The sequence below is a fragment of the Protopterus annectens genome, chromosome 9.part0 (genome assembly GCF_019279795.1).
Source record: "Protopterus annectens isolate FY-2018-M chromosome 9.part0, PAN1.0, whole genome shotgun sequence".
In the NCBI taxonomy this organism is placed as follows: Eukaryota; Metazoa; Chordata; order Ceratodontiformes; family Protopteridae; genus Protopterus; species Protopterus annectens.
In genome coordinates this window covers 83703887-83725110 of record NC_056743.1, presented here as the reverse complement: position 1 = coordinate 83725110, position 21224 = coordinate 83703887, and the positions used below count along the sequence as shown (strand labels likewise).

Genomic DNA, 21224 nt, shown 5'->3' with positions numbered 1-21224 from the left:
GCAGCTTGTTCATATACTCATCAAAATAGTCTGGCAATTTGATGACTTCATCCAAGCTCCAAATTTTTATAGGGTTGCACATTCACTTGATATCTGCTATCAAGTCCAGATATGTGCCTGCTGTCTTTGATGAAGCTGTTGCACATCTGTGTGCCTAAAGCATGAATGGGGTATTGTCTTTATTGCTCATATAGACATGCCTTTTATAGATGTAGGCAAAGTTGTGCTAGGTTATTGCTATTGTTTATTGTTCATTGTCTCGCATACATTACCCAGATATCTACTGATGATGAGAACTAATACTAGTGAGTTTATAAAAATGGTGAATAGCATTCCAAGGATAGAACTTTCAATCAACCCTGTCCTTACTGATCAGAGAAGGGAACTATATTAATCATAGAACTGTGAGATATATACTGCCCAAATAACGAACTGTAGTAATGTGGGATTCAAGCCACATTCAAAGTAATTGGATAGGCTTAATATTCCCCACAAGGGCAGTTAGCCTAGTACTCATCTAAGAATGTATATATGGATTTGGTGACTGTCTCAAAGAAGTCAACCAGATTTAACAGAGATGACTTCCTCTTGACAAAGCCAAACTGTGTGGGGTTGAGTGTTTGGAGGTTGCCAATGTCCCTGTTAATGAGTTCCATAATAATCCATTCCATCACCTTGCAGATCAGGATAGTTAAGCTGATGGGTCTATAAATTCCCTGATAGGTGGATGCTCCACCTTTGTGTAAAGGGATGATAGTGGCTGTCCTCCACTAGGCTGGGACAAAGCCGGTACTCAGGCTTTGGTTGCATAGGGTGCCTAATGGTGCTGCAAGTTCATGCCTGAGTTCATGTAGGATTCAGCCTGGGATGTTATCAGGTCTCATGGAGGCTGTATGTTTTGCCTTTGATGAATTGATTCCTAGAGATAAGGGGAGGGGGGGAGATACTGGGGATGTCCTGATTTACTGATGATGACATTTTTTGGCATTATGGTTAAGGCCATGGTTTTGATACCAGTCACTGGTGTCAGTGAGGCTTTTCTGTAGGATGTCTGCATCACTTGGGGAGTTAGTAATGGCTTCCAGCTTGCAGTCATCTGTGAATTTGGTCAAACAGAGTCCTTCCGTGTTGGTCTGGACTTCTAAGAAGTAGATGCCAAACAGGAGAGGACCTAGGATTGATCCCTGTGGGACTCCACTTGTGACTGGTCGGCAGCCTGACTTGGAGTCCGGTACTTTTACACTGTGTGTTCTATCGGTGAGCCAATTTGCAACCCACCTAATTATATAGGGGTTGATGCCTAGTTTGGTGAGTTTATCAATAATTCCTGAGTGAGGAATGGTCTCAAAGGCTTTGGCCAGATTGAGGTAGGCTGTATGAACTGCCTTACCTTCATCCACCACTCTGGTGACTGACTCAAGTCAACCAGGTTGAGCAGGCATGATCTACCTTTCATAAAACCAAACTGTGTGGGATCTAGAGTTTGGAGATTCCCTATAGCCTTGTTAATTAGGTCCATGATGAGCACACAGATGTGGTGCCAGTTCACTTTGTAATTCATGTAGAAAACAGCCAGGGATATTGTTGGGTCCTATGGAAGCTGTATTCTTGGCCTTAGACAATGCAGCTTTAACCTGTGCTGCAGTAATGCAGGGTGCCTGGCATTCTTTTGGTATTGAGATTAGCACTTTGGGGGGGGGGGTAAAGTTGGCACTGAATCTGTCGGCCAGTATGTTGGCAATACCTGTTGGCTCAGTATAGAAAGTACCATTGTGCAGTAACTCAGAGCAAATCTGGGTATTACCATGGAGATTCTTGATATAAATAAAGGCTTTGTGGTTGTTTTTAGTATCTACTGCAATTCTGCCTTCATAGATGGCTTTGGAGGTTTTGATGAGGGATCTCAACTTTTTGTTGAGGCTAATCAGGGAATTTTTCCAGTTTTGGGACTTCACCTTTTTCTGCAACAGTTTTTTCCTTTTGTTGTAGAGTTTATTAATGGCAGAGGACCACCAGACTGACTTCCTCTTTTTGGAGGAAAACGTGTTGGTTCTGTTGGGTATGGCTAGTTCCATGCATTTATGTATGTGTTTGTACAGTGCACTGGTGTATGATATGGCAGTCATGCATCTATTTTCCATTGGCATGGGTGCCGTGAAGTTAGCCACCTCTGTTTTTAGGAGTCCAAAGTCAGCTTTGGAGAAGTTTTTCATGGTGGATACCTTTGCGAGGGGTGTGGGTGAGATGTGGATTTCCATGGTGATTAGTTTGTGGTCACATCTAACCAGGGAGTTCTTTCCATAATAACTTCATCTGCTATATGTCTTAATAGTGAGTTATTATAACCACAGCATTTAAAATCTGTAGTCATTCTGTCCATTTCCAATTTAAAGTAGGCCTCATCCGTGTTAAGTTGACTGGCTCTTAACATTTGTCCTTTGACTACACCCTTAAAAGTCTGTGTGGCATGCATACTATTTGTGTGGACATATCAACTGGAGTGTATAAAGAATAGCATATTGAACTGGTTCACATTACAAAAAAAGCATACTGGGTGAAATAATGCATTCAGATTAGTACAATCACGATAACTTGTTAAAATGGAAGATGTTATATTCAGGCATTTGTAGTGGAACTGCAGTTTACATGAAAATGAATGAACAAACATATATGGGTGAAAGAATAGTTAATCAGGTTACATTAGGATAACGTACTCTTTTGAATGCAGAAGAACAAGTTATACATTATAGGCATAACATTGTCACTTGTGGACAGTAGTGTCAAAACTTGTAAGTTTTAGACGGGAGATATAGCAGTATTTACAAGAGCCTTAAACTGCACTAATTTTATTTACAGTTGAGTCTTCACAGTTTATTACTAAGGCCCAAATATTTTGAGGGCATGAGAGAAGTGGGAGAGTGGGGCCAGGAGTCCTTGAGATGGCATTTTAGTTGATCTTTGAAAGTGGGCAGGTTGTTATTGAGTCTTAGTGGTAGAGACAGATAGTTCAGTAGCCTGGGGATGTAAATGGAATAAAGGGCTTCCCCTGCTGAGTTATTGTCATTTGAGTTTATTGCATGCAGGCTTCTGAGTGGGGAGGGTAGGTAGGGTTGGAGGATACTTTTTAGGCTGAGACACCTGTTAGGTTTATGTAGAAGAATATGAGAAACAAATAGATCTGGGTAGGTGTCATGAGGTAGTTGTAGTCATTTAAGTAGTTTTGTGGGCCGTGCAGTAATCAGCACTATAAAGAAGGCTCAGATAACCTGACAATTTAGTTGTAGTATTGTTATAGCTTGGAGGTTTGGTTGAGGTGGATTTACAAGTATAACAGAGGCATAAAGTAGAGTTGGTAGTAGACAGGCAGATTCTGTACTTTTTCTACTAGGTTTTGCAAAGTACTATTTGTTTTTCTTTGGGTGTAATGTTCCAAGTTTTTGAATTTCCTTTTTTATATTGTGTACGTACAAATCAAAAGTTGGCTTTTTGTCTATAGTAACATTTAGAAACTTAGTATATGTAAGTCTGAATCTGTGTGCTGTCCGAGGAATCAATTTTGAAGTCCAGGTTGGTGTCTGAGTGAGATTTAGGGGTAATAAATGTAACTCCAATTATCCCCAATTCTAGTTATATAACAAGTACTCAGTTTGTATCTCACTGAACTACACTATTTACTGAAAAAAAGGTACAGACTAACATTGCAAGAATCAGTCAGACCAGAATACAAACTAAATATACATAAAATCTATAAATATTAATATGGAACAACAATCCTTATCCTGCTCATGCTTAGAAATTCATGGCAGGATTCTATATCTTCATTACGTTGAAGTATTTTGACTCAGTGTGTTTGGCTATGCCACAAAACCTTGTTCAATTATGATTTAAGGGAAACACATTGCGAATATGTAAATCAACCACCCATGTCGTTTTCCTCCTTGGCTTGGAAATTTAGGAGTGTTCAGGCCAGTAGCCTTCCAATCGGTCCAGTTAGAAAGGGTTGTGCTCATACTCCTGTCCAGTTGCTGCTCCCTGTCTGGTGCCCAAAGGCTTTTTCTCCCCATAGGCCTCCAATTTTCTCACATAAACGTCACTGTTACTTCCTTCATATTCTTCCCACTACTGTAGGATGGTTATTTCCACTGCCTTCTACAATCAGGGCTTCTTAAGAATCACTGGATACTCCTGTTCACACGGTCAGTTTTCCTTACCATACTGGTCTTCTTCTGTAGACAGTATTCTCCAAAATAGGATTCGAAGGTGTGCTTACTGTGTCATATTTGTCAAAATGATCCATCCTACCTCCTTTAGGTGAGCCAATATGGCCTCCCTCCTACCTACGATTGTCTCAGGTACACTAAGAGCCCACTTTTTCAAGTGTCTAGTTGGCTGTCTTCACAGAAGAAATACTTTTCTGTCCCTCTTATGGGTACAGATTTCATCACTGATGCCATTTTTAGTCATTGTTGTCAGATTCTACCCCTGTGTACCACACAGCTCCTTTCAGACACTGTGAGAACTAATGGGAAGGGATTTCCTGGGCTTTTTTCCCCAATGTGCACTGAAGGCTGCAGTGACCACAACATGGAAAACAATAGCAGGTCTATCCAGATAGCTTAAATCCTCATCCTATCCCTAACTCAGTCATTTTAATCATCACATGATCTTGCAATGTGATATTTTTCTCCCCTTACTACTGTGGCAACCACATTTTGTTATGTATGTTTATAGGCACCATAACACCTTGAACTTGTGTTTCTCTTCCCCAGTCCATGAATATGATCTACATCAGAGATGGTCTGCACCTGTCACCCTTGGGATTCAGGTTACTGGCTAAGGCTGTTGCCACCCCTATAGTGCCCTTTTTATGCAAAGTTCAAAGGACAAAACCAACACCGTAACAGGTAGAAGCATGCAAAATCTGAAGGTAATGCTACTCAATGCTAGAAGTCTAAACCTCAAAATGCACTCTCTCGAGACGCTCTTAAAAATGGAGAACATCTGTGCAGTAAATGAGACCTGGTTCAAGGCTCCAGAGAGCACACCTGCAATACCAGGCTACAACTCTTACCACACTTTTTGGCCACCAAACCAGGACCGAAACACTAAAGGATTAGGAGTGTCCATATTCACCAAGAATATTCACAACACAAGGTTAGTTGCCCAACACAATGCATCTGAAATTCTCCAGGTGCAATTAACACTAGGTAAGACTGCAATTCAAACTGTAGCTTGCTACAGATCCCCCACCATGCCCCAAGATTCTCACTACACCTTTTTAAACATACTGGAAAATATTAAGATATAACCAAACACCCTAATACTGGGTGATTTCAACTACCCTGCCATTAACTGGGAAAACTACTCATGTACCAACACCTTTCCTCAACGGTTCTTGGAATTTATAAATTTCAATGCCCTGGATCAACTTAGTCCCACCAGGGGCTCCAATATTCTAGACCTGGTCATTACCAACATGGGAAATTGATGCTCCACACCTATGGTCACCCCCTTGTTGGTCAGATCTGACCATAAGCTAATCACCCTTGACATCCACATCCCACCCCCAACCCCTAGTAAGGAAACCTCCGTAAAAAACTTATCCAAAGCCAACTTCATGCTACTCAAGTCAGAAGTCACAAACTTCATGACACCCATGCAGATGGGAACTGAAAGTTTGACTGCTGAATTCTACACTAAGGCACTGTACGAGCACATCCACTCGTGCATGGATTGTGCCATCCCCAAAAGAGCCAAGACACTCTCCTCCAAAAAAAGGAAACCAATCTGGTGGTCCCTTGCCATAAACAAATTTTACAGCAAAAGGAAGAAACTGTTGCAGAAAAGAGGAAAATCCCAGGATGCAAAAAACCTTCCTTACTAGCCTTAGTAAAAAGCTGAGATCCCTTATAAAATCCTCCAAGGCTAGTTATGAAAATAAAATTGCCAAAGATTCCAAAGACAACCACAAGGCATTCTATAGCTATGTCAAGAATCTAAATGGCAATGCTCAGATCTACTCTGAGCTACAACAGAATGGCATTAAATATACTGATCCCAAAGATATTGCCAATATCCTGGCAGATCGATTCAGTGCAAACTTCACCCCCCTCTCACCCCCTAAAGGGCCCATATCATTACCGAAAGATTGCCAAATTCTTTTAACAGCCACACAGGTAAAAAAATGCACTCTCCAAAGCTAAGAATACAGCATCCATATGACCAGATGACATCCCAGGCTGTGTACTACATGAACTACAAAATGAACTGGCACCTCACCTAAGTGTCATGTTTAATCATAGCCTCACCTCAGGCTTCATGCCCACTGAGTGGCGCACAGCTACAGTTATCCCACTCCACAAGGGAGGATCCACCTTGGATCCTGGGAACTACCGTCCCATTAGTCTGATGAGCCTGATCTGCAAGGCCATGGAACATATTATCATGGAACTTATAAACAAAGACATTGGCAACTTTCAAACACTGGACCCCCATGCAGTTTGGGTTTGTGAAGGGCTGATCTTGTCTCCTGAACTGGATTGATTTCTTTGAATCATTCTCCAGAGCCGTGGACAAGGGTAAGGTGGTCCACACAGCCTATCTGGACCTCGCCAAGGCCTTCGACACCATCTCCCACTCTGGAATTATAGATAAACTTACTAAGCTGGGTATTAATCCCTACATCACTCGATGGGTTGTCAACTAGCTTACTGACAGAACCCATACAGTAAAAGTAGCTGACTCCAAATCCAGCTCCAGACAAGTGATAAGTGGAGTACCTCAGGGTTCAGTCCTGGGACCGCTCTTATTTGGCATCTACTTCTCTGAAGTATAGGCCAACACTAAGGGACTCTGGCTAACAAAGTTCGCAGATGACTGCAAATTGGGAACCATTACTGAATCCCCAAATGATGTGGATATTCTACAAAAGGGCCTTACAGAATCAGATGCTTGGTGCCAGAGCCATGGGCTCAAGCTCAGTGCCAAGAAATGTACAGTTATCCCCTTTGGGAAAAAAACATGTACCCGTGAATTACCACATAGGTGGCAGTACACTAAACACTGAAAGTGTGATAAGAGACTTAGGGACACAGGTAGACAGTGGTCTCACCTTCGATAACCACATCGCCACAACAGTCAAGAAATCCTATGTGGCACACCTCATCATGAAGGGCTTTTCATCCAGAAAAAAAGGAGGTCATTGTCCCACTGTACTCATCCCTCATTAGACCCATTATAGAATACAGCACCCGGTTTGGTATGTACCTCCCAAGACAACTGCAACAACTGGCAAGGCCGCAGAAATACCTCACTAAAAGAATCACAGGCCTAAAGCAGATGTCCTATGCTGACCATCTAAAAAAACTCCACCTATACTCTGTCACATATTGTCTACTCAGAGACGATCTCTGCTTAACATACCAGGCCATATCAAACCCAGAGCTGTTGGACATGCTACACTTAAAGAAATCCCAACCGCTCAGAGACACACACTCCAGGGATCTAAACCTTGTCATCACAATAAACAAAGCATGCTGGAGGGATAGGTTCCTGACCCAGAGACTCCCCAGACTCTGGAATAGACTGCCCATACATGTCAAGCAGAGTGCCTCTTTGGCCCTCTTCAAAAGGAACCTTGATGATTGGATGGGAGATAGGAAATTCACCCAGGAGATCATGTCAGTCACCCTGCTAGACCAGGGTCCAGGGAAGTAATTACTGTGGGAAGAAATAGCCAGGGAATTGTTATGGCTAGGCTTGTATGGGCCCTAGGGCCGATAGCCTAGTACCAACCTATGAATCTATATCTGGAATTTTTGAGAACACTATGGGTTTATAAGTTATTCCAAAAGACGTTTCTGAGATCTTTGCCCTTGATGCAGTTCTAAAACACTAGTTTGTTCAAATCACTTCTGTAGCACACAGAATCATAAAACATGTACCTAATGTACCATCTGCTGTCTTTGGACCTAACCTCCTGAGTTTGTTATTGGTGGCTTTCAACATCTCCCTTAAGGTATTATCAAATCCCCAAAAAAATGAGGAAAAGGCAACTGTAGCAACCAATATAAAGCAGACAACTTCACTCTGGATAGCAAACGTTTGGGACTTGTTCTTGGGTACTCACTCCACCTGTTTTTTTGGGACTTGTTCTTGGGTACTCAGTCCACCTGTTTTTTTGGGACTTGTTCTTGGGACTGCTGTTATATCACCCTTAAGGTACTTTATATCATATGCCAGCTAAGACACCATTGCGAGAATTTCCTGGTTTTGTCATCCATTTAGTCTCATGTTATATAAGCCTTATGGGAACTTGGTAAAGTTTGTCTGGATTGATTCTGAAGCAATCTAGATAGCTCAGTCTTTCACTATAACTCTTGAACTGAAGAGGATAGGCTCTCTAAGAGCCTGCTGCTATTTTCCCAGAGAATAGGCAAGCCCAATCCTTATAACCAACTTATCCACACACGGGCTATGTCAAGTGTTCAGTCTGGCAATGTCTTGCTATAAGCATTACTGCCATCACTTAATTATTTTTAATGTTGACCTTTCATGGAATTAGGACTTCTCTGTGTTCCTTTAGTGCTAATTGTTCCAGTTTGGAACATTGCTGACTGCCCAGCATGTAAATGAGCCAAACATGAAATGGAAAAAGGATCCCTTATGAAAAGTCCGCACAAGCTGCCAGTAGAAAACTAGATGAGTTGAAATCATTGGAATACATCTCTCAAAACAGTGAGTGATAGTGTCAAAAAAGCATTTTTTTTGCAGGAAGCTTAAATATAGGGATGTTCACCCCCTTCCCTTTATTTTTATATATGAAGTCCATGACTGCACAGATGCATAGAAAAGAACACCCTGCAAGGTAAAACACACTTTCTGTTACTACTATGATTCTGCAATATGGTTCATTGCTGCAAAAAATAAAACATTTGGGAATGTACAACTAAGGGAGTTGGGACTGGGGATACTGCATTCCAGGAAATACTATTCACAGAAAGGTACTTACCCCTCAAAAGTCCTTTTTATTTCTCTAACTTTGCTTTACTTATGGAAAAGAGAGAAAATGACTATTACAGACTTCCTGATTTGACCCCTATTCAGCCACTCCACTGCATGTGACATTCAGCAATACACGCACAATGTTGTACTTATATCTGTTTTATTTGATTTGCATTTTGTTAATTGAGGTAGAACGCTGACCCACATGGGCGTGTTTCAGACTCAGCCTAGAAGCACTTGGTTAAGTGACTTGATTAGAGTCATACACACACACACACACACAGATGGAAGATAAGAGAATCAAACCCTGGACCACAGGAAGCAACTTGTTAAAAGCTCATTTTTAACTGAGATACATGGCTTTAATTCACTGCATGAACTGAAGAATTACTATTACAGCATCAGGGTTGCTATGTTATCTGAACCAGATATATTTCCTCTGTTTGACAGCTGTAATAATGCTTTGCGTTAATTTTAAGTTCATGTTTTTTCTGAAGGCACTTCATAAGACACCAACAAATTAGCATGACATAGCAATTTCTTGCCTTGCTATGGCTTTACTTTCAACATATGAACACGGAGTCTCACCTCATGAAAGATGACAGAATAATCACTCAGTTTAATGATAAAAGGTGATAAAATTGCTAGTCATTATGAACCTCTACCAAAACAATGACAATTTATATTTATGAAGCACAACTGTACACTCAGCATTCTAAATATTTAGCTGTACAGTGACACTAACTACCTTATCTATCACTAAACAAACCAAACATAACTTTGATATTGAGTATTTGTTCAGCAGTTCATAAACATGAATTCCAACAGCCTCAAGAGTATGAGATTTATTGTGTCAGTGACATAGATGGTTAAAATGCTGACTAAGGATAAAAAGATAAAAGAAGACATTCTTGTCTTTGGATAACTGCACAATTTGACTATGAATTTACCCTTTTCTAGGGAAATATTGAATAAGAACAAAGTCATATGCATCAACTGAAACATCCACAAAGGTTCCTTACAAAAAGAATACAGGGAGTAAACACAATGTCCTATGCTGATCACCTCAAAGCCCTGTCTCTTTACTCGGTATCATACAGACTTCTGAGAGTTGATCTTTGTCAGGCATACAGGGCATCCTGGACCCTGTTTGGGTGAACCTGTTGCACATCTGCACAACAAATAGCATCAGAATTACTACATTAAACAAACTAAATTTTACTTGCAACATAATAGAAGATATTGGAAAAACATTTTTTCTCAGGGAATTTCCATTCTCTGGAACAGGTTCCCTATCCATGTGAAGCAGAGTTCATTCCTATCCCTTTTTAAGTGCAATTTGGACCATTGGGTGGGTAATCAGAAATTCAGCCCTGGTTTGGCTCCTACCTCTCTGATGCACAGAGACAGTTAGTAAAACATCACCTATATAAATCAAATTTATGGGTCACATTTGGGTTGCACAATTAGGCTTATAAGGGGCCTAGTGGTTGCTAGGCTAGTAGACACATGTCAACATACGAACCAGTATTTTTAACTGTTATTTTGTCGGTGACGGGAAGATTCAGTAAATTTCATTCTGGTAATGTAATATGAGCCTTTATATTTATTTAACATTTCTTTACTGGGAAAGTCCAACTTGGAACAAAGCCAATTTTAAGTGGAGGCCCAGGGAGAAATGCTCCAGATGCATGTCTTTGTAATGTGGGAGGAAACCTGAGCACCCAGAGGAAATCCACACAAACGCAGTGAGGACATGCAGACTCCGCACAGAAGGCACTATAGCTGAGAATCAAACAGGAGAACTGCTTGCTGTGAGGCAATAATGCTACTGCTGCAGCACTGCCCCATCTAAAACACTTGATGGTAGTTCAAACTCTTAAACTAGCAGTGGTGGGATTCAAACCCACACCTCCAGAGAGACTGGACCCTAAATCCAGCACCTTAGACAGCTTGGCCACACTACCTCCTATTCAGAAAATATTGAAAATTACTAAATTTAGGGTGCATTTGCTTTGGGAAATATACATTACCCTTCTTGTGTTTAAATTTCAATAGTTATAATTACACCTAAAGCAATAATTTCTGCACATCCCCCTCAGCTGAAATCTTAGTATGCAAACTAATAGTTTGCTCTGGTGGTATTATTATGTTATTTTGAGCTATACAAGTGTTTTTTTGCAGTTTGTACCCACTGGTTTAGGAAATAAATGTTATTGTTTGCATGTGTGTTTTTAGTGCAGAGCAAAATGTAATGTAGAGCGACAGTCTGCTGTTCTCTTTGTAATAATCATCTAAGAATAAAATGTGCAATCCCTTTAAAGGAGATCAGTCTGCTGCTGAGTCTGTTGTTTTTTTATGTTCCCATCCACATTTCTTTCCTTCACAGAACTGGATTTTCAAATGTCATACTGTAATCCATTTTAATTATTAGCAGAGATAACATATTGTCATCAGCGCCAGCATATAGTTTCATTGGACAGATGTCATTGCTGGCACTGGGCAGAATATTTGCAGATGTAACAATGTTTTAGCAGTTAGTTTTATGCTTTGCTCTTTTCTTGCAATTGTACCCCTGTAAGCTAAAGGCTATAGGAGGTGTAAAAAATGTATATTCATCTAACGACTTTCATGTTATTAATTTCCATGATAAAATATCACAGAAGAGCAAACTTTTTTCTCTGTTTTCACAGATTTGACTTCTCAGACAAAGACGGCTTTTTTGATAGCAAAACTAGAAGCACAATCGTAAGTACATTATGATATTTCACAGTTCGTATTCCCGAGTTGCCTTAGTGGTAATTATTCCTCAGTGAACCACAGTCAACACCATTATTTTCTCTGCAGAGTAAATATCGTGCTTTACCAAGTGCTGTTAATTGTTTATTACAGAAATAGGCTGAACAACAATCTGTAAAGCACTGTGCAATCCCCATTAGATTACTGAAGTGATAAACTGCAAAATAGCATGATTTAATATACACAGAACACAACAGTAATATATTATAGTGTAGAAATTGTTGGACCTGCAAAACTCACTTACACAAAAGAAAAATAAAAGCTTTTAAACAATGACTATCCCCAGAAGAACATTTCATTTCTTGAGAAAGAATATCACATTTGTTTATAAAAGCAAAAAAGAAAATGTGTGCTGTATCTGTTTGTATGAACAAAAAACATTGAATATATTAACTTCAGACTACAGTGTCCTGATAATTTGTCAAGTGCATTCTTTTAAGAATTTCATCTCTGCAGGAGAGGTGTGATATAACCACAGCTGACTCATTAACACTCATTTCATAAAGCATTTTGTTTCTCTCCTGGGATATATTCCCCACTGACAACCAATCTGAGTTGTATCATATGCAAATTTTCTTAAAAACAATTCTGGCAACATGCATTCCTGAACTTTTGGATCAACTCCAGAATCTAGAGAAATGACAAGCATTTAGTATTTGCTAAGATAGCCACTAATCTATTTCACACTTTTTCTTCAGAGCAAGTTTTGTAGCATATGATAACTAACCTTCTGGTAGAATATTGTTGTCAGTCTCCCTTTAATCTATATATCTATGCACACAGACACACACAAGCATGCACACACACGCACAAGCGCACACACACACACGCACAAGTGCACACACACACACACACACACACACACACACACACACGCACACACACACCTTTCAACCTCTTAGCACAAGAAATCTGGACAAAGCCAAAAATAATGGAGGAACAAACCCCCACAATCAGGGGCAGATTGTAAATATTAATATTATAAATGTGGAAAGTTACTAGAGCAGTAGGTTTTATGTTAGCATCTGTTTGTTTTTTTTTTTTTGAATGATATGATGTCTTAAACTCAAATGTATGCCATTAATTAGTAACTTTGATCTTCAATGGTTTCCAAGAAAACCACAATTTTTTTATGAGGAAAAGACCAAAAATATGAGGTAAAAATCTAGTAAACATTAAATAAATAAATATGTAAATGAAATGTGTGGACCTCAAACATACATTATGTTATTTTTATATTTATAGGGAATTGAGTATTAGTATACTTTATCAAGTATGTTTACCAAAAAAGTATGTTGTTGTGTCTTTCGGCTTATCTCGGTTAGGGGTCGCCACAGCGGAACTCAGGTCCGCTAATGTTTGGTAGAGGATTTTACGTGCCGATTTACCAGCCCTGACGCACAACCTTCAATGAAGGCATGCCCATTCACGTATGCCTCCACACAGAAGACGCTCTAGCTGAGAATTGAACAGGACAATATCTTGCTGTGAGGCGACAACGCTACCGCAGCATTAACATATAAGCACACCACAACAACACACCAAGCAAGTGTATAGTAATGACTTTGTCTGTTAGTTTTTGGAAGGGGATCTCCTTAATTTTCCAACAGAAGGTTGTTGCCTTTTCAAATAGTGGGATTTTTTTTATAGAAACAACATCCCTTGTGTACCACTTCAAAACCTGTTTTAAGGGTTGGGGGTGTTAAAGGCTATGGCTGGGATTTTGAAAGACTTACTAAGAAGGGAAAACCTTAACATGGCCATTTTCTTCTTCCCAGAATGCTCTTTTAGAGTCTTATAGGTTCATGGCTGTATACTAGGATAACAACCACTGATGCCTTTATAAGCCTAGCCATGCAACCCAAATGTATCCAATGAGTTATTGTGCCTTTGTGTTCATGTTAAAGGGAGTATGTTACTTAGGGCATGATATAATGGCTGCCTATGTCCATCGGAAACATAGGTGTTAGACCACAGGTGAATTTCCAATTTGCCATCTACCGGTTTAGGTTGCTCTTGAATTGGGTTACAGAAGGGTTCTGCTTCACATGGATGGGAAACCTATTCTAGAGAATAGGGATTCTCTGAGATAAAACAGTGTAAGAAACTTCTGTTTGTGAAAGGTTTTCAGTCCATATATCTCTAGTTAATCATTGTATATAAATCAGATCAGATAATAGTAGTAGAAGTAATGAACTTAAAAGTCTAGAAGGACGAAAGCGATCATTGTTAACTATAGTTTATGAAAACAGAATATGATTTCTACAACTGATTTTTTAAATGCAAAGTGTATATATATATATATATATATATATATATATATATATATATATATATATATATATATATATATATAGATAGATATATTTATATATATTTTGTGATTGCCAAATGGACTAAGGTTGATATATTTCCAGCCATGTAGTATATTGTCTTGGATAAAATTGCAATAATCTGGTTACATAAGAGATACCACATCATTATAAATTTTATTTAAAGTACATAAGGGTTATATTATGACAGCTACTAAGTAGGGAAGGACCAGCTCGAATGTCACACTGATGGGGGAAGGTATGTGAATTTAGCATGTGTACCAATAACACTGTTTCACAGCACAATAAACCACTGCCTTGCCTGATAAAAAGTATATATATGGAAAAGACAAAGTACCCGTGAACTACCACATATGTGGTAGTCCCCTAAATACGGAAAATGTAATAAGGGATCTGGGAGCCCAAGTAAATAGTAATCTCTCCTTTGATAATCATGTTGCCAAGGTGGTTAGAAAATCCTTCTATGTGGCCCACCTAATCACAAAAGGGTTTGCATCTAGAACAAAAGAGGTTATTGTGCCCCTCTACTCATCACTCATCAGACCCATCATAGAGTACAATGCCCCATTTGGGATGTACCTTACAAAACACCTGCAACAGCAGGAAGGACCACAGAAGTACCTCACCAAGAGGATTACTGGTCTCAAACATATGCCTTATGCAGCTCGACTGAAGAAACTCCAGCTATACTCAATTGCATACCGCTTACTCAGAGGTGATCTCTGCCTGACATACAAGGCCACGTCCAACCCAGAATTGATGGACATGCTCCACCTAAAAAAAAATCAAATCCCCAAGAGCCACATGCTCTAGGGATCTAAACCTCACTACAACGATAAATAGGACGTGCTGGAGGGATAGATTCCTGTCCCAGAGACTCTCCATGCTTTGGAACAAGATTCCAATCTACATTAGGCAGAGCCCCTCACTAACACTCTTCAAGAGAAACCTTGACGAGTGGATGGGAAACAGAAAATTTACCCCAGGGATCACTGCAGTGGCTCTGCTGGACAGATGCACAGGGAACTAATGGCTCTGCTGGACTGAGGCACATGGAACTAATCTAAGAGGGCGGCAAAATCCAACACATTCTGATTAGGCTTATAGATGCCCTCAGGCAGATAGCCTAGTACTTACCTATGAACCTATATATTTAGAAAGCTTGTGGGGAAACTATTACTCTATTTTTGTTTTACTTGGATCGCTTTTCTGTGTACTTAATAAAGGATTTTCGACTGGAAACAGACTGCCAGCCTTGCTTGGATTACTTTCGAATACTTAGTAATTCTGCACAATATTTCAAATTATATATTTTTCATTATTTTTTTGACTTAAGATGAGTTTAAGTTTACTACTTCTACTACTATTGTCTGATCTGATTAATATACAGTGATTAACTAGAGATATATGGACTGAAAATCTTCCACACAGAGAAGTTTCTTACACTGTTTTGTTTTTGGACCCACTATACTTGTTTAGTGGGACTTCGGGTACACCACGGAGATTATTTGGATTCTTTGAGATACATACCTGTCCTTCCAACAAGTCTTATTTAAATCACAAGCAAAGTTTAAACCCTTAGATCTAGTACTTCTGATGCTGTTTGTTTTGTGAATTATACAAAGGTCCAGCAGAGCAGGATCCAAGTATGTCTAGTATGGCACGCATAAATCACCTGTCAGTAAGTATAGAGTATAGCAATAGAGTTTTGGGATGTCCTGCATAGGACATTGTGTTTATGCCCTGTATTCTTTTTGTTAGGAACCTCTGTGGACATTCCAGTTGTTGCATGTGCTTGGTCAGGTACATAAAGAAGGGAGTGTTGTACTCAGTAATGGGTCTGATGATGGATGAGGACAGTAGCATAAAGACGTCACTGGACCTAGATGCCATGCCTTTATGTTGGCAGAAAGCCAGGTTACTATCTACAGGAGGCCCCAAATCCCTGACTACTCTGTCTACTTTTAAGGGGTGTATTATCAATGAGGTAGTTTCCCTGGGTGGCTAACTTCCCAAAAGGTACTATTATGCATTTCTTGGCATCAAGTTTAAAACCATAGCTTTGGCACCAGTCATTTGCCTGTATTAGAGCTTCCTGTAAGATGTTAGCATCTTTGGTGTTTCTATTATTGCTCCCAGCTTTCAATCATATACCTCCCAACACTCAAACTTGCAAGAGATGCACTTATATATCCAAATTGGAAACAAAACACTCTCCAGCCAAGACCGGAATGGCTGGTCAAGAGGAGAAGATCAACACTTGCACCACAACACATGGAACACACAGCCCTCCAGAACATACACCATCACAGCTCTCACATAAAAACACAAGCCACACACTCACCTTTGCAGAGGTGCTCAGTAGAAATCTACCAAACAACAGGGACCTCCAAGGCAGAAATGCACTCTACCACTGCAGCATGGCATGAATCACGAGACACATAGCTCACCTAAACAGTGGGCCACTCAACCAAAGCCCCTAAGGCAAAACAGCATGCCTAATATGCTAGTCATAGGTGACTCAAAGGTGAGGCACACAGATGTCCCCCACTCAATAGGCTAAATAAGGAGAAGGTAATAGTCAGGTGCCAGGATCAGTCACATAACGCATGCAGCAGGTCACTCCACATCAAGTACAAATATGGCACTGTCATTGTCCATGTTGGTGTTAATGACCTGCGATGTACCTCCCTGGACTACATGAAAAGAGACATGGAGGATCTCTCGGATCATGTGGCCCAGGCCGGTATGACCCTAGCCCTGAGCAGTATCCTACTGTCACCCAGAATGATACCACAGCACTAGCAGAAAATGATAGACTTCAACAATTGGCTAAGTTTCTGGTGTCATTCTAAGTGATCCAGTATCTGTTTGCCTGGGATGACATGATTGACAGACCTCAATGCTTTGCCAGAGATGGCCTGCATCTGTCACACCCTGGGATTCCATATACTGGCCAAGGCTCTTGCCACTGCTATTGTGCCTTTTTTAGGGTGGTCTTCCAAGGACCAAATTACCACCATAACTGCTGTAAATAAATGCAATCTGAGGGTCATGCTGCTCAATGCTAGAAGTCTAAATCTCAAGATGCACTCGCTCGAAGAACTCCTTAAAATGGAGAGCATCGACGTTTGTGCCGTAACAGAGACCTGGTTCAAGGCAGCAGAAAGCACCCCTGCACTACCAGGATATAATTCATTCCACACCTTTCAGCCCCAAAACTTGGACTGAACCTCCAAAGGTGGTGGTGTCTCCATACCCAAAGGAGATGCATACCTCCAGACTGGTAGCCCAACATAATGCAACAGAGATACTTCAGGTACAACTAACATTGGGTAAGACAGCGATTCAGATTGTAGCTTGCTATAGGTCCCCAACCATATCCCAAGACTCTCACTCCACATTCTTAAGCACCCTAGAAAATATTAGGGTCCTATCAAACATCCTCATACTGGGTGACTTCAACTACCCCTCCATTAACTTGGAAAACTACTCATGTACCAATGCACTTGCCCAATGTTTCCTGGAATTCATTAATTCCAATGCCCTGGACCAGCTCATTCTTACCCCCAGTAGAGGGAGCAACATCCTTGACCTGGTTATCACTAACATGGGCAACCATTGCTCTACACCAGCAGTCAACTCCTCCCTGGTTAGACCCAACAACGAGCTAATCGCCATGGATATCCACATCCCACCCACATCCCCCACAAAGATAACCACAGTGAGAAACTTCTCCAAAGCTAACTTTGGACTCCTAAAAACAGAGGTGGCTAACTTTGTGACACCCACGCAGATGGAGAATGGGTGCATGACTGCCAAATCATACACCAATGTATTGTATGAACACATACACAAATGCATGGAACTGGCCATACCAAACAGAACCAAGATGCTCTCTTCCATAAAAAGGAAGACAATCTGGCAGTCCCCTGCCATAAACAACCTCTACAACAGGAGAAAGAAACTGTTTCAGAAAAAGGTGAAGTCCCAAGACTGGAAAAACTTCCTTATTAGACTCTACAAAAAGTTGAGATCCCTCATGCAATCCTCTAAAGCCAGCTATGAAAACAAGATTGCAGCAGATACTGAAGATAATCACAAGGCCATCTATGGTTACTCAAGAATCTCCACGGCAATACCCAGGTTTGCTCCGAGCTACTGCACAATGGTTCTTCTTATACCTAGCCAACAGATATTTCAAATACACTGGCCGATAGGTTCAGTGCCAACTTTACACCCCCCCCAAAGTACCAATCACAATACGAAAAGAATGCCACGCACCCAAATATTACTGCTATGCAGGTTAAAACTGCACTGTCCAAGGCCAAAAATACAGTATCCATGAGACCTGACAATATCCCCTGGCTATATTCTACATGAACTATAAAATGAATTGGCACCACACCTATGTGCTCTGTTCAATCACAGCCTCACCTCAGGCTTTGTCCCTACTGAATGGTGCACTGCCTCAGTCATCCCTCTCCATAAAGGAGGAGAGACTACAGACCCGAGGAACAATTGCCCCATTAGCCTGACGAGTCTGATGTGTAAGGCTATGGAGCGAATCATCATGGACCTAATAAATAAGGATATAGGGAATCTCCAAACTCTGGATCCCACCCAGTTTGGCTTTGTGAAGGGCAGATCATGCCTGCTCAACCTGGTCGACCTCTGATTCAGTCACCAGAGCTGTGGATGAAGGCAAGGTAGTCCATACAGCCTACCTAAATCTGGCCAAAGCCTTTGATACCATTCCCCACTCTGGAATCACAGACTCACTAAATTAGACATCAACCCCTATATCACAAAGTAGGTGGCAAACTGGCTCACAGACAGAACCCACAGTGTGAAAGTAGCAGACTAAATGTCAGACTGCCAATCAGTCATGACTGGAGTCCCACAGGGATCCGTCCTGAGTCCTCTCCTGTTTGGCATCTACTTCTCTGAAATCCAGGCCAACATAAAGGGCCTCTGGCTGACCAAGTTCACAGATAATTGCAAGCTGGGAGCCATTATTAACTTCCCAAGTGATGTAGACATCTTACAAAAAGGCCTCATCAAGACCAACAATTGGTCAAAACCATGGCCTTAAACTCAATGCCAAATAATGCGTTGTCGTCCCCTTTGGAAAAAACTCAGTTCCCATGAATTGCCACATTGATGGCAGTCCACTGAACACTTAAGGTGTTATAAGAGATCTGAGAACACAGGTTGATAAGGAACCTCTCCTTTGACCACCACATAGCCACTGTGGCCAGAAAGTCCTTGTATGTGGCACACTTCATTACTAAGGGTTTCGCATCCAGGAAGGAGGAGGACATTGTCTCTCTATACTCCTCCCTCATAAGACCAATCATCGAGTGCAATGCCCCATTTGGCATGTACCTCACTAGACACCTGCAACAACTGGAGAGACCACAAAAGTACCTCACAAAGAGGATACTGGACCTTAAACACATGTCCTATATGGACAGACTCAAAAAACTCCAGCTATTCTCTGTCTCATATCGCCTATTTAGAGACGATCTCTGCTTGACCTACAAAGCCATGTCTAATCCAACCCTGTCAGATATGCTACAGCTAAAAAAATCCCAATTACCTCCACACCACATGCTCCAGAGACCTAAACCTCATTACCTCAATCAACAGAAATGCTGGAGGGACCGGTTCTTAACACAAGAGACTGCCCATGCTCTGGAATAGGCTTCCAGTACACATCAAGCAGAGCACCTCACTTGTCCTCTTCAATAGAATTCTAGATGACTAGTTGGGAGATTGAAAATTCACCCCGGTAATCACTTCAGTGGGTTTGCTCAATAGAGGCACTGGAAACTAATGTTGGGCGGCATGATGCTGGGGCAATCCTATGGGCTAGGCTTGTAAAGGCCAAAGGGCCATTAGCCTATTACACACCTATATGTAAATCTGGTAACCCAGAAGTCCTTGAAATTGGCCTTGACTTCCAAAATATAGATGCCAATGAATAGTGGACCCAGTAGAGACCTTGGGGGACTCCAATGGTGACTGGCCTCTTTGTGGAGGGGATTCCTCCAGCCCTAACTTCCTGGATGCTGTCTGTGTCCCAGCTGGCTATCCAGGGAGTTAGAAATGGGTTTATGCCTAATTCAATGAGTTTGTTTATGAGGTCTGAGGGGGTATTGTATCAAATGCCTTAGCTAGGTTAAGGTAGGCATTATGCGCCTTTTTTACCATCATCCCTTTCTTTGGTGACCTTCTCAAAGAAATTCACTAGTTTCATTAGGTAGGAACTGCCTTTGACCAAACCATACTGTGTTGGTTCAGTTTCTGGAGGTTTCCTATGCCATTGTTAATCATTTCCATGATGATTCTTTCAATGGGTTGCATATGAGATTACTCAGACTAATAGGTCTGCAGTTCCAGGAATATGTTGATGCTCTGCCCTTGTGCAGTGCTCCATTAATGTGGCGCAAAGCCTGTGTGGAGGCTATGGTTGAATAGTGACATCAGTGGCCTTGATGGTTCATATTTCATGCTATTTAGGTGGCATCCTGGGATATTATTGGGGCCCATCAAAGCTGTACTCTTGGCCTTAAGGAGTGCATCTAAGACCTGCACTCTACTGATGCTTGGAGGGATTGTGTTAGATATTATTTCCTGGGGATGGGGCTTCTGGGGGTCAGAGGGTGGTTGCATCTGAATTTACCAGCCAGAAGCTTTGCTATATCTCCCAGTTCTGTGAACATGGCTCCATTTACCAACAGTTCAGCACACCTTTTTTTTTGCCTTTAAGGTTTAGGAAATTTCTTAAGAAGGCCTTATGATTGTCCTTGGCCTAGGATGCTATCCTTACCTCAAAATGTTCTTGGCTGGACTTAAGTCCTCTTAGTTGTCTATTTAGTTTGATGAGAGAGTTTTTAACTTTTTTAAAGTTACAATTTCTAATTTAAGCTTTGACTTTTTTCTTTTCTTTTACTACCCATTTAATTTTTGCATTCCACCATGGTGGTATGTTTTCTGGGTTAGTTTTGTGATTACTTTTTACAGTGCTCCAGCTTTGAGGTTTCCTGTTACTGCAATCCTCAGTGCAGAGGATCGTTTCCATGC

The 21224-nt window shown here is 40.9% G+C and overlaps 1 protein-coding gene across 5 annotated transcripts in view; it reads left to right on the top strand.

Annotated features, from left to right (window-relative positions):
- ANO1 (anoctamin 1) overlaps window positions 1–21224 on the top strand; it is a 1045885-nt gene that overhangs the window by 520715 nt on the left and 503946 nt on the right. For all 5 annotated transcript variants that reach the window (XM_044082585.1, XM_044082589.1, XM_044082584.1 and 2 more), the window contains one exon: window positions 11697–11751. In XM_044082585.1, the coding sequence (XP_043938520.1) occupies window positions 11697–11751 (55 nt within the window). The remainder of the gene's footprint in view (window positions 1–11696; window positions 11752–21224) is intronic.